Below are 12,491 nucleotides of genomic sequence, written 5' to 3'. Positions count from 1 at the left end.
AATAAAATATTCTTTTTTATATTTATCTATTGTACATTGTAACTTTTACTTACATTTATATTACATTTTTTACTGAATTTTTGCATTTTTCTTTTACCTAGCTTCTAATTTATGCGATTACCTTGTCATATCATACCGTACAAATGAATTTGTATACTGTGTGCCTATCCCTCATAATTTTTTCTTCCCTTTATAATTAGAACTAGAACAGAAGAGATTAGAAAAAATATAAATATAATAAATATAAAAAGCTAAATAAAAAGTTTGATTACCCAGAATTCACAGAAGTTAAAAAACAGAAAGAAAATTTAGTATTAAACAAAACTGATACAGAGATTCCAGAAGAACTCATAAGAACTCTTCATGATGGCCTACATTTCAATGATCCAAACCAATGGAACACATTGGACATAATACCACACTTAAATCATGTGTGAAACAATATAAAAATACCAGAAAAAAAATAATAAATGAAACAAACATTGAAATTAGTAATAAGTTAAAAAAATATGTAAAAAATATAAAAGGATAGAAAAGGATTACAGAGAAATCATATATCAAATGTAAGGTTAAAATGGAAAAATTAAAAACCTTAAAAAAATGATGTAGAAATTATAAAGACAGATAAATCAAAACAAATCATTATAATACATAAACAGTGGGTTCAAACTAAGAAATTTGAAATAGTTAATAGTAACAAATTTGAAGTATTACCTATAGACCCAAAAGATGTCATCTATACAGAACTTAAAAACAAGGTAAATAAACAGTTTAAGATGAATAAAATAAAAAAAAAGAAAAACAATTCATATTAGATATAAACAGTAGAACCCCAAAACTGAACATTTAAAAACACAAAAACCAGGAGAACAAGTAAGACTTATTGTTGATTTTAAACACTCTTGTCTTATATAGTTTTAAAAATTTCTAAAACAAAAATTACAAAAAAATTCTACATATATAATTAAAAGCAGATGAACTTATAAAAAAAATGAAAAATATGAAAATAAATAAAAATTTTAAAATAGCTAGTTTAGACACAGTAGATATGTACCCCTCAATAACCTGGAAACTAATACAAGATACATTAAGAAAAATTGAAGTACCGAAAGAAGAAATAGATCTAATAGAATTGGCCTACAGAAGTAATTATTTCATTACAAATGAAAAATTTTATACACAGCAAACAGGAATTAGAATTGGGTTTGTTAGAGGACCAAAATTGGCAGAGCTAGTCATGATATACATAGACCAAGAAATCAATGATATTACAGGTATAAAATTCTATAAAAAAATTCATTGATGACATAATTATATGATCAAATGATAGAAGAAATAGAAGATAAAATAAATAAACTAAATAATGAAATAAAATTTAAAATAAAAAATGAAACCAATAGCAGAATAAACTATCTTGATACAATAATTACATGAAGAAAAGAGAAGTTGGAATTTAAACATATAAAAAGCCAGGTGTAATCCAAAAAGTTATAAATTATAATTCAAATACTCCATTATATATAAAAGAAAACATATTTAGTATGGAATATAAAAAAGTTATAAATAGAACAAGTACAAAGCAGAATAAAAATAAGTGTATAAAAGAATTAAGAGAAAAATTTAAGTTAAATGGTTACCCCAATAGAATAATACAAAAATGGGAAAGTAGAATTAATAATAAACATTAACAGAACAAACAATAAAACAAAAATGCCAAAATAAAATGTGTAGCTTTCCCTTATATTAAATGTTTTTTGAAGAAATAAATAAAAGATTTTGACAAAGTAAGTATAAAACTACCTCTAACCTACAAAAAATTGCAAAAGAGAATACAAAAAATAAAGCTTCAACAAAGTAATAAGATAGAAGATATATATAGCACAACAAATGTGGTTTATTCCATACCACGTACTTATGAAAACCCAAAAGATACATAGAAGAAACAAAAAGGAAAGTAGGAGAAAGAGTTAAAGAACATGTCACCAACTTAAAATATAGAAGAGTAAACTAAGTCTTTTACAATCATTACACAATAAATAATTGCAATAGTAACAAAGAAAAAGTAAGGATTTTACACAAAGAAAAAAATTGGTACAATAGAAAATTTAAAGAGAGTTTTTAAATTATAAAAAGTCAAAAAAATACCAGTGAAGGTAAGTGCTGTTCAATGCACTGTTAAATGTCTTAAAGAAAAAGGTACGTTGTAATTTACCATTATATAAAAAATTTTGTAATATGGAAAATACATGTTCACATTCTATTACGTAGCTGACAGTAAAGGGACATATGCCTGAAACACGTATCAGTGTGTAAGATATTCCTGAATAAAGAGTGATATTAAAGATGCCACTGTCTACCTATGCACCCAGTTGTGAAGTAAAGAATAATTAAAAAAAAGACAGTTTTAGAATAAGTTAACATTTTGTTATATTTATATAGAACTGATAATGATCTAAAATGCCAAAAATGCATTTGTTATTATTTGTTTGTCTTGATTTATAGCAGTCTATACTTTAAATTTATAGGTGGCAGTCCAATAGTGAGACAAAGTAGTCTAGGAATATATATATTATCAACTTAAAGATTGATCAAATTGCATAGTAATATATTTGTGACATTCTTACCAGTCTATAATGGTCAAATAATTAGAATTAAAGACTGCCCAAAAATAAACCTCTCTCACATGATGCTGTTCAAAATCACAACCAAGGAACCATACCTAAAAATGGCAGCCAACCATATTTATTCACAGCACCCAAGCATACAATATTTTCTATATTTTCAATTTGCTTTTTATACTTGGTTGGAGAAGTGGTTCATGATTAGACAAAATGTGCCATCTATCTATACTTATTACATAAATGAAAAATAGTCAAATAGTTCATTAGATACATCTGGTAAATATCGAAAGAAGTTTGTTGAAAGCTTTTCTTCCTTATTTAATAAGATAAGACAAGACAGGATAGGACAATTATATATATTTTTAATTATTTTCATGTGTGTATATCAATACTTGACAAATTATTAAATCATTTGTAAAATATTTTAAATTCTAAGAAATGTCAATTCTAAAATGAGTGATTCATTCCACTAATTTGCTGTTAAACTGAAATTTATATTCTTCTAAACTCATATTCTACAAAACAGGTTTTTCTTAAACTAAATTTATTAGTAATTCAACATCCACAACATAATCCCTCATTAAAAAATTTCCATACAAAAGACTAAGATGTTTTCATTTTCATCACGTCAAATCACTAGAAAAAACAGTTCCATTGCAGAGACCACCTTTTATTAGCGGTTATGCCAATGCAAAAACATGCAAAACAGTCTAAAACAGCATTTCTCAACCTGGAGGTCGCAAAACAATAATGAAATCATTTTATGAGAAAAAATCATTTATTATTCATTTATTATCAACTTATAAACATTTTACTTACAATAAGTACACATGTAAAGAAAAATTCATGTGATGGTTACATTTGTTTTTCATTTAAAATTTTCTCCATACATGGATCTACGTTAGAAATACACAAAAGCAAATTGTTTTCGAGTGATAAAAGATGATTTCTGTATTTAGTTTTTAGCACAACCATAGACGAAAAACCCTTTTCACAGAGATAAGACATGGCAAAAGGAATTAATATTTTCAATGCTTCTGTGACTAAATTTCCATATTCATGTCGACGAGCAAGCCAAAACGTATTTAAATCTTCAGATGTAAATTGCAGTTGTAGAATTTTGTCGGCAGACATTTCAATGAGCTGGATGAATCTCAACTGGTAATTTAGCAGCAGCAACAATATTTTCACTAAATGGATTCAGTACCCATCTCTTCGAGAAATCATTTTTATCTTCCAGGAAATACTCCGTCAACTGAGTTTTTAGCTCACGCAAATGCATCTTCATGCAATCCAAATTGTGGTGAATAATAGTGTCTTGTTCATTCAAATTTTTCTCAATATAATCCGAAGTGTGTGGGAACATATCCAAATCTTTGCTTTGAAGGCAAATAATCCAGATATCAAGCTTCTTAATGAACGCATGAACTTTGTCTGTCATTAATTAATAAAATGTTTTTATCACGTCCTTGTAAATTCACATTCAAGTCGTTTAAATGCAAAAATACATCAGCTAAGTAAGCCAACAACAACATACACTCATTATTCTTGTAAAAACAATGAGAATCCTGGAATATTATTATTAATTCATCTCGCAATTCCAATACCCAGGTTAACACTTTCCTTCGTGATAACCATCTAACTTCTGTATGGAAAAGAAGAGATTTTTTTATTTTTGCCCATTTCATCACATAGTTTAGCAAACAGTCTGTTCTGTAATGGTCAGCTTTTAATAAAATTAACCAACTTTACAGCTTCAGACAGAATTTGATTGAGATTTTCTTGAATATTTTTTTGTGACAAGAGCATGTCTGTGAAGAAAGCAGTGCGTCCATTCCGCCCTTGGTATAAGATGATCTCTTAATATTTTCATTAATCCACTGTTCTTTCCTGTTATCACCTTTGCACCATCACTACATACTGCAATACAGTTTGTCCAATTTATGTTAGTATAATTTCTCGTAGCTTCATAAAAAAACATCAAAAAGACATTGTCCTGTTGCATGACCTGGTACTGTTTTGCAAAACAACATATTTTCTTTGATATGTTCCTATTGCATTCATACTTCACAGAACATAAGAACTCAGACATGTTTGCTACATCTGTTGATTCATCAAATTGAATACTAAAAAATTCACTCAAACTCACTTGCTGAATTATCTGATCGCAAACATTGGCAGCCATGTCATCGATTCACCTTGATATTGTGTCATTAGAAAGTGGAATGTTTTTCAATTTTTTTGCTTCTTCCACACTATTAAAACACTGACCATATCAATTGCAGCAGACAATATGAGGTTTTCGGCAATTGTATGAGATTTGGACATCTTAGCTACTACTCTTAATGCTGCAAGATAAGATGCTTCAAGTACACTTTTATCAGTATGGCTTAACTTTCAAATAGAAGTTTGTTGATTTCTCAAGGTATGTAATTTTCTTTTGAAAAATTCAAAGGGTTTGTCTTTATGAGCCAGATGTTTAGTTTCCAGGTGTCAAACTAATTTTGATGGCTTCATGCTTTCATCAAAGAGAACTTCAGAGCAAAACAACGCACTGTGGCTATCCATCCAATGAGGTGAAACCATAATTTAAATAACTGTCGTTGTACAAACTTGTCTTTTTACCAACTGATTCACTGGATGTAGATGGCTGACTTCATTTTTTCACAAATTTATCCATTTCGCATTAGAAAGTTTTTTTAAAAATTCAGTTTCACGGTTGACTGCACACTAAAATAAAAGCACCAGACACACACTTTGCATTTGAAACTTAACTGAAGTGGTGCAATCGCCAGTGCCTCTTTCATACTAGTGACAGCATGATTTGTTCAAATGCATCCATAAGCATGTTCAAACATGCTCTCACAGCGAGTATTATAGGAGATCAAATTACAAAGAGCATGAACACATCATACATGCATGTTCATACCCATCGCTATAAACGCGGCAACATAAAATAATAGAAATAGTTGTATTACATCTTTTATACTGTCGGTATTTTCTTAATGTATAAAATTAGTGCAATGTGATTATATAATATTTTTAAAAATTTACATTTATAATTAGAGTCAAAATTCAATTAGTAATAGTAAGGCTTACTGTTGTTATTCCTTTGGGTGAGGGATCGCAAAATATTAATTTTATTTATATTTACTATTTGGGGGGGGGGGGTCGCGGAACTAAGAAGGTTGAGAATCGCTGGTCTAAAAAGTTTGCAAGTGACAAGCCAACAGTTAAAAGAATACACAATTTCTTCTTACAAAAATGAAGGCATGTATTTTTTAATTGTTGGCTTGTCATGTGAACTTTTTAGACTGTTTTGCATGCTTTTACAGAAACATGGCCTCTAATAAAAGGTTGTCTCTGCAATGGAAGACTCCTTTTCCTGGTGATTTAATGTTATGAAAATGAAGACATTTTAGTCTTTTCTACATTATTTTTTTAGTGTGTAAATTCATTAGCCATATTTTTTTTTAAAGAAATAATTCCCCATTTTAATCGAAAGAAAATTTTACATATAAGATATATAGATAAAACTATTAAACATTGGTAACTGGTTGCAGTTTTGCAACTCACCAATAGATTGGGCACATGGAGTTTTATTCACGTTTCTAACACCTAAATAGAAACCAGTTTAACAGAAAGTCCTGAGAAGTACCCCCTTTAGGCAGATTGCCTTATCCCATCAACTCTATCTAATCCATGCTGAACATGGGCAAAGCAAAAAAATCGTATCATGTGAAAGAGAGTATAAACATAACCTTGACTATATGGCAAAAAAATCACATGAGGTTCCAGTGACACAAAACTCACCATGACTATTAATGTGAATGACTCAATAGAAATCATTGGTCGACAGCAATTTATAGCACTGTGGCTAGACACGGTCATTGTTTCAAACTATATCATGCAAAAGGAGCCAAAGAAATGTAACAATATGTAGTTGTTGGATAGTTAAACATTAACCCTTAGATAACATTTAATATTGACACCCAGGAGTCAATAAGGCATTTTCAGTGGTCAATTGAAAATGGTCCATTAAAAATTATTAATGCAATGGGTTTTGTATATGACAGTTCAGGATGTAAATTTGCACACCAAGTAGATTTTTTTCTATGAAAATCATACATAGAATAAAATACTCACTCGTCAGATTTACTTATTTGATTATTATTACTATTGAGTACATTAGCAATAAAAGAAGATGGAAGTCAGAAGACAATTGGGTTGGGATCCCGGTTTAATCAATATCTTCAGATTTTGTCATCATCTAAATTTTCTTTATTCCAATTGGAATATATTTTTTAAGGTTGTCACACATACAGATTATCATCATTATTATCAATCATGTAAAATTAAAATTTCATACAAAAAATCCATATCCCCTTTTGTGTTTTCTCCATTTGATTTTTATCTACATATGTATTAAGCAACAAGCCAAAAGTGAGCCAACGTTTATCACCGTTATCAGTGACTTTGGTTCACTTTTGGAGACTCAAGTCTGGAATTATGTCCCAACGAATAATCCAAAATGATCTTGAGGTATGATTTGCATTTTAAACTAGCAGTGAATTTGGCTTTGAATTTTGTAAATTTTCACTGGGTCTTTGTGAAATTCCCCAGTTCTTCCCTCTCAATAGTCCTACAAATCACTATCAATGATTAATGTGATGAGTCCAGTGGCCAAAAGATGGCAGATCTAACACTGAAACTGGGTGCTCATGGCAAGAAATTAATGCATTTTGTTCTGGATGATGCAGGGTCTACTTTATTGGGAAGTTCCTCCTTATGGCAACACTGTGAATAGTAAATTTTAATGCCTCCTCCTGGATAAAGTTCTAATATAATAGAAAAATGCCACTCCAGTAACACAGCATTTCTCAAACAGTGATCTGCAACAATATGACAAGTTGTAAGTGGGCAGACTTAAATTAATAAAGATTAAAACTTTGTTCAATGATTCACATTTAATTGTCCACCTTGTCTAGACATCGTTCCTTCAAACTACGACTTTTTTTTTTTTTTAAAAAAAGAAGACAGCCGTCTCCCGTCCTAAACAGCTGTACCTGTCATCTGACTTACCGGCTACTAAGTCCTAAAAATATAACAATATATTATAATATAATATAACAATATAATATATAACAAAACAATTATATTATATTAAATTATTTTTAGGACTTAGTAGCCGGTAAGTCAGACTTATTTTGTTTCCCAAAAGAATTTTCCAAAGTCAAAAACATTTGTCAATTTTCATTAAACATTTTCCCAAATTTATTATGGTCATCTTGGCATCCGCCAGCAATAATTTTCCAGTTTTGGAGTAATTTTTATTAAGAATTTTCTCCAGAGAAAAATTCACCACAGACAAAGCGTTCGATTTTGCAGCAGAGGCATTCTTCCGATCCAAACAAGACACCGATTTCTTCAAGGGTCAAAACATTGCCAAACAGATAGAGAAATGCAGTCGATTACAGGTAATAGTCTCATAACACCATCACATTGTAAAAACCATCATTTTCACTAATGTAAAGGCAGCAAATAAATACAACAAGGACTATATATTTCTTTAATAAAGCTTCCTTCAAGTGATACAACCACGCAACAGAGAGGAACATTAACAGTCAATCATCATCTTGGGATGTCTCAATTCTTTTATTTTAAATTTTCATTAATATTCTGCTAATCATTTACCATTTTGGTAGGCAAGTTTCAAAAGTAGGAAAATTACTCCAAATGGTTCCTTAGTTTGCTCATCGTTCAGGAGACGAGTTACGGAGCAGAATGCGAAGAATCACCCAGAACAAATGACTCCTCACATTCCTGTTCCAGGCAATTACAATGCAAGCAACCAATTATGTTTTGAAAGAACAAATGCCATTTTCTTCTTTCCTTGATTAAGAAAAGGCAAAGGCAAATCAAATGCCATACTTTTATTCTGTCGTTTATAATGAAGTTAAGGAAATTAATGTGCTTGGAGGTTTCTCACCTTCGAATCCATATTAAAATTTTCATTTAAAAAAAATTTAGAAGACGACGACTCAAAATATTATTACAGAACATGAGTAATGCTGTAGGCCCTTTGATAGAAATTGCTTTAATCTTTATACAAGGGAACGACCTAAAAGTAACGTCTAATCCGTTATTAAGCATTACTTACCTTACGCAATCGATAAATAAAATAAAATAAATATATCGTGGAAAACAAACTTTCGACGCTTTCGTCTTACCCGCTCCAATTGACGTCATCGATAAAGCGCCCCTCTCGATTAAAATTTATTATTATTATTTTTTTAAAGAGTTATATTTAGAAAATGTTTTTAAATACTGTATTTATTATTATTATCATTATTATTAACGAAAACCTTATGTAATATATTTTAAACTAGCAGACCCGGCCACGCGTTGTCGTGGCTTAAAATGTATCTATTATAAATGTATAAAACTTCCCCCGTGGAGGGAATTTTAAAAAATCCCTTCTTAGTGTACATCCTCTTGACGAACCGTATTAAAACGCAATCAAAAACGAAAAAAAACACATCTAAAATAGTATAAATAGAAGCCGAGTTCTTCATGGTAAGTCTTATTCCTGTCCCACTCCCCGCGGGGGAATATCGAAAAATACCTCTTTAATGTATATTCTGTTGACGTACCCTATTAAAACGCCAAAAAACCGCATCTAAAATAGTATAATAGAAGCAGAGTTCTTCATGGTAAGCCTTAATCCCGTCTATCTCCCCCGGTGGGTGGGGAATTTCGACATGTATATTATGTAAAAACTTGTGTTTATTCAAATGCAATGTTGTGTCAAAATTTCAAAGGAATCGGTAGGAACAGATGAACATTACATTTCTATTCATATAGATAGATAGAAGATGATCTGCTTTAGTTCATCCTCACAGAAAAGCATAATGCTTCACAGAAAAGCAAACTTAGGTCGTCGGAGTTAGCGCCATCTGTTGGACATAAAAGCCTAATCCTAGATGTTATCTTTTAATTTATATGAACGTTTAACGGAATAATATATAGCCTATGTCCACCCTGAAGGTCCATTCTAAATATTGGTGAAAGAATTTTTGAAATCGGATGGGTAGTTTCGGAGATTACCTGTTACAACCAAACTTAGTTACCTCTTTATATATTAGTATAGATCAGGGCTGTCCAACTAGCGGCCCGCGGGCCATATACGACCCGCCAAATTATTTTTACGGCCCGAGAGTACATTTTACTATGAATAAATTTATGTTACTAAATTATTATTATTAATATTAAAATTATTTTACTATGTGAAAATTTAAATCTAGTTTGAATTTAAAGTAGGTACTATTTAGTTTGCGTAACTTCACTTAACCTGGCTGAATACAGCAGCAATGTTGTATGATGGTTGGCTCAACGTTGGCGCCACATATTATATTTGTGATTGGTTGTTGTTTATCTATGGTTGGCGCACGTGATGCGCACACTACCCTGCGCTATTTGGTTGATTCATGCAATCGTGCAAGTGCAGTCTTGTCTAGAATTTGTTGAGAGGTGACTGTGTTATAATATTATTAACTTAATTTCATATTTATTTATTAATTAAAATAATTATTGAATATGAGTGCTACTAATAAAAGAAAAATAGACCTCAAAAATCGAGAATTTCAAGATCGCTGGGAGATAGATTATTTATTTATTCTGAACAAGAATGGTAAACCACAGTGTTTGGAATGTTTACAAATCATAGCTGTGTGTAAAGAATATAACTTAAAGCGCCATTATCTTTCCATGCATGAAAAAAGTATCATTCGTACACGCGAGACATGAAAATACTACTAGTGAAAAAAAATGAAAAAGCAGCTGGATCATCAAACGAATTATTTTAATCAAGAACCAAAATTTCAAGAAGCATCTGTAGCTGCATCGTTTGAAGTTTGTTTAGAAATAGTAAAGGCAAAGAAGCCATTTTTGGATGGAGAATTAATTAAAAAATGTGCCATAAAAATGGCTCAAGCATTTAATGACAACGAAATGGTAAGAAAATTTCAAACAGTATCACTTTCTCACCAGACTGTAAGCCGACGTGTAAACGAGATTAGCATGCATGTCACTAATAAATTAGAAAACCTAATCAATAGTTGCTGCTATTTTTCGGTAGCATTGGATGAAAGCACAGACATTTCCGATACAAGTCAAATGCTTATCTTTATAAGAACTGTAAATGAAAACTATAATTATTCAGAAGAACTTTTAAAATTACAATCATTACACGGAACAACAAAAGGTGAAGATATTTACAAACAATTAAAATGTGCAGTAGAGCAGTATGGCGGATTTGACAAGTGCACTGCTATTGTAACCGACGGTGCTAGAGCTATGACGAGGCAAAAATATTGGGCTCGCGGGACTTTTGCAAAAAGAAGGAATAACATGTCGTATGTTACACTGTATTATCCATCAGGAGGCATTATGTGGTTTATCCCTACAACTAAAAGACGTAATGGACAAGGTTTGCAAAATTACTAATTTAATTCGCGGCGGAAATCGTTCTCTTACACACCGAAAATTTAAAACATTTTTGGATGAATTGGAAACTGAGTATGGAGATCTGCTTTTACATAGTAACGTTCGTTGGTTAAGTGTTGGAAAGTGCTTGAGGAGATTCTTTACACTTCGAAAAGAAGTTCATCTTTTTCTCACAGAAATTGCCGTCGATGAAAATTTGACAGCAAATTTAGTTGATAAAAATTTTATTTATTCGCTTGCTTTCCTAACGGACATTACAAATTATTTAAATATTTTGAATAAATCCTTGCAAGGACAAGATCAAAATGTGTGTTGCCTTTATAAATATGTTACTGGATTTAGAAACAAATTAAAATTGTTAAGGTTTAATTTGGAGCAAAATAATTTATTTCATTTTGAATCTTGCAAAGAGATCTATGAAGAAATGAAAGAATGTAATATAGAAGCGAATTTTAAAATATTTCTACCAAAATTGGATATGCTAATTACAGATTTCAATGAAAGATTTTCTCAATTTGATGATCTTAAACCGTCTATTGATTTATTTTGTGATCCAATTAATATTGATATCAACTCGTTGATCTTAAATATCAAATAGAATTATGCGACCTGCAGGCTGACCCATTTTTTACATCTCGTGGAGTAACTGGAATAGAAATATTCAAATTTTTAGATAAAGAGAAATATCCAAAATTGAGAGATTTTGGACTTCAAATTGTATCAATGTTCGGAAGTACATATATCTGCGAGCGTGCATACTCCGATATGAAATATATAAAGTCAAAATATAGAAACAGTTTGAAAGATTCCACTCTTGAAGATATAATTAGACTTGCCACAACAAATATTGATGTGGACATAAAAGATATTGTTGCTAAACAATTACGGCCACAATGTTCTCATTAATATATTACGAATATTTTAAAGTTTTCTTTTTAGTATAAATAAAATATTTTTTTAATTAACATAAACTGACTTTTCATTTATCAACCTTCTTGGCCCCCGAAATGTTTGGTGAAGAAAATATGGCCCGCGGGCTATGATAAGTTGGACAGCGCTGGTATAGATTATACTGCCGTTCGTAATACGTACATTCAATAATTAACCCAATATGAGGGGCTCTCTGTAAAACCCAGAATACCTAGGGTACGTTCGTTTAATACATCTTGTACAATAGCGAGGTTGAGGCCGAAGTTTTCAACGCGAAAACGTGTACGTCAGGCGTTCAACGCCGCTTTCCTGTAAGCCTAGAAGTTTGGTAATGGCGTTTGGAATGTCGAGCATGATTCCATTGACTTTCCGAACACCATTGTCAAATTTTTAGGCTTACAGGAAAGCGGAGCTGAACGTCCGACGTACACGTTT

At 30.9% G+C, this 12,491-nt stretch overlaps 1 protein-coding gene across 2 annotated transcripts in view; it reads right to left on the bottom strand.

The window, feature by feature from the left end:
* The window catches only part of spn-A (RAD51 recombinase homolog spn-A), a 30,517-nt gene extending 21,639 nt beyond the window's left edge, over positions 1–8,878 (bottom strand). The window contains exon 1 of one of the 2 annotated variants that reach the window (XM_067269212.1): positions 8,782–8,878. In XM_067269212.1, coding sequence (XP_067125313.1) covers positions 8,782–8,870 — 89 coding nt within the window. In that variant the 5' untranslated portion in view covers positions 8,871–8,878. The remainder of the gene's footprint in view (positions 1–8,781) is intronic. The other variant, XM_067269213.1, reaches the window with a different exon arrangement.
* Positions 8,879–12,491: the final 3,613 nt, after the last annotated feature.

This window comes from Centruroides vittatus, unplaced genomic scaffold (genome assembly GCF_030686945.1).
Source record: "Centruroides vittatus isolate TY-2023 unplaced genomic scaffold, ASM3068694v2 contig_347, whole genome shotgun sequence".
NCBI lineage: Eukaryota > Metazoa > Arthropoda > Arachnida > Scorpiones > Buthidae > Centruroides > Centruroides vittatus.
The sequence above is the reverse complement of the archived record's forward strand: the minus strand, read 5'-3'. Positions and strand labels throughout refer to the sequence as shown.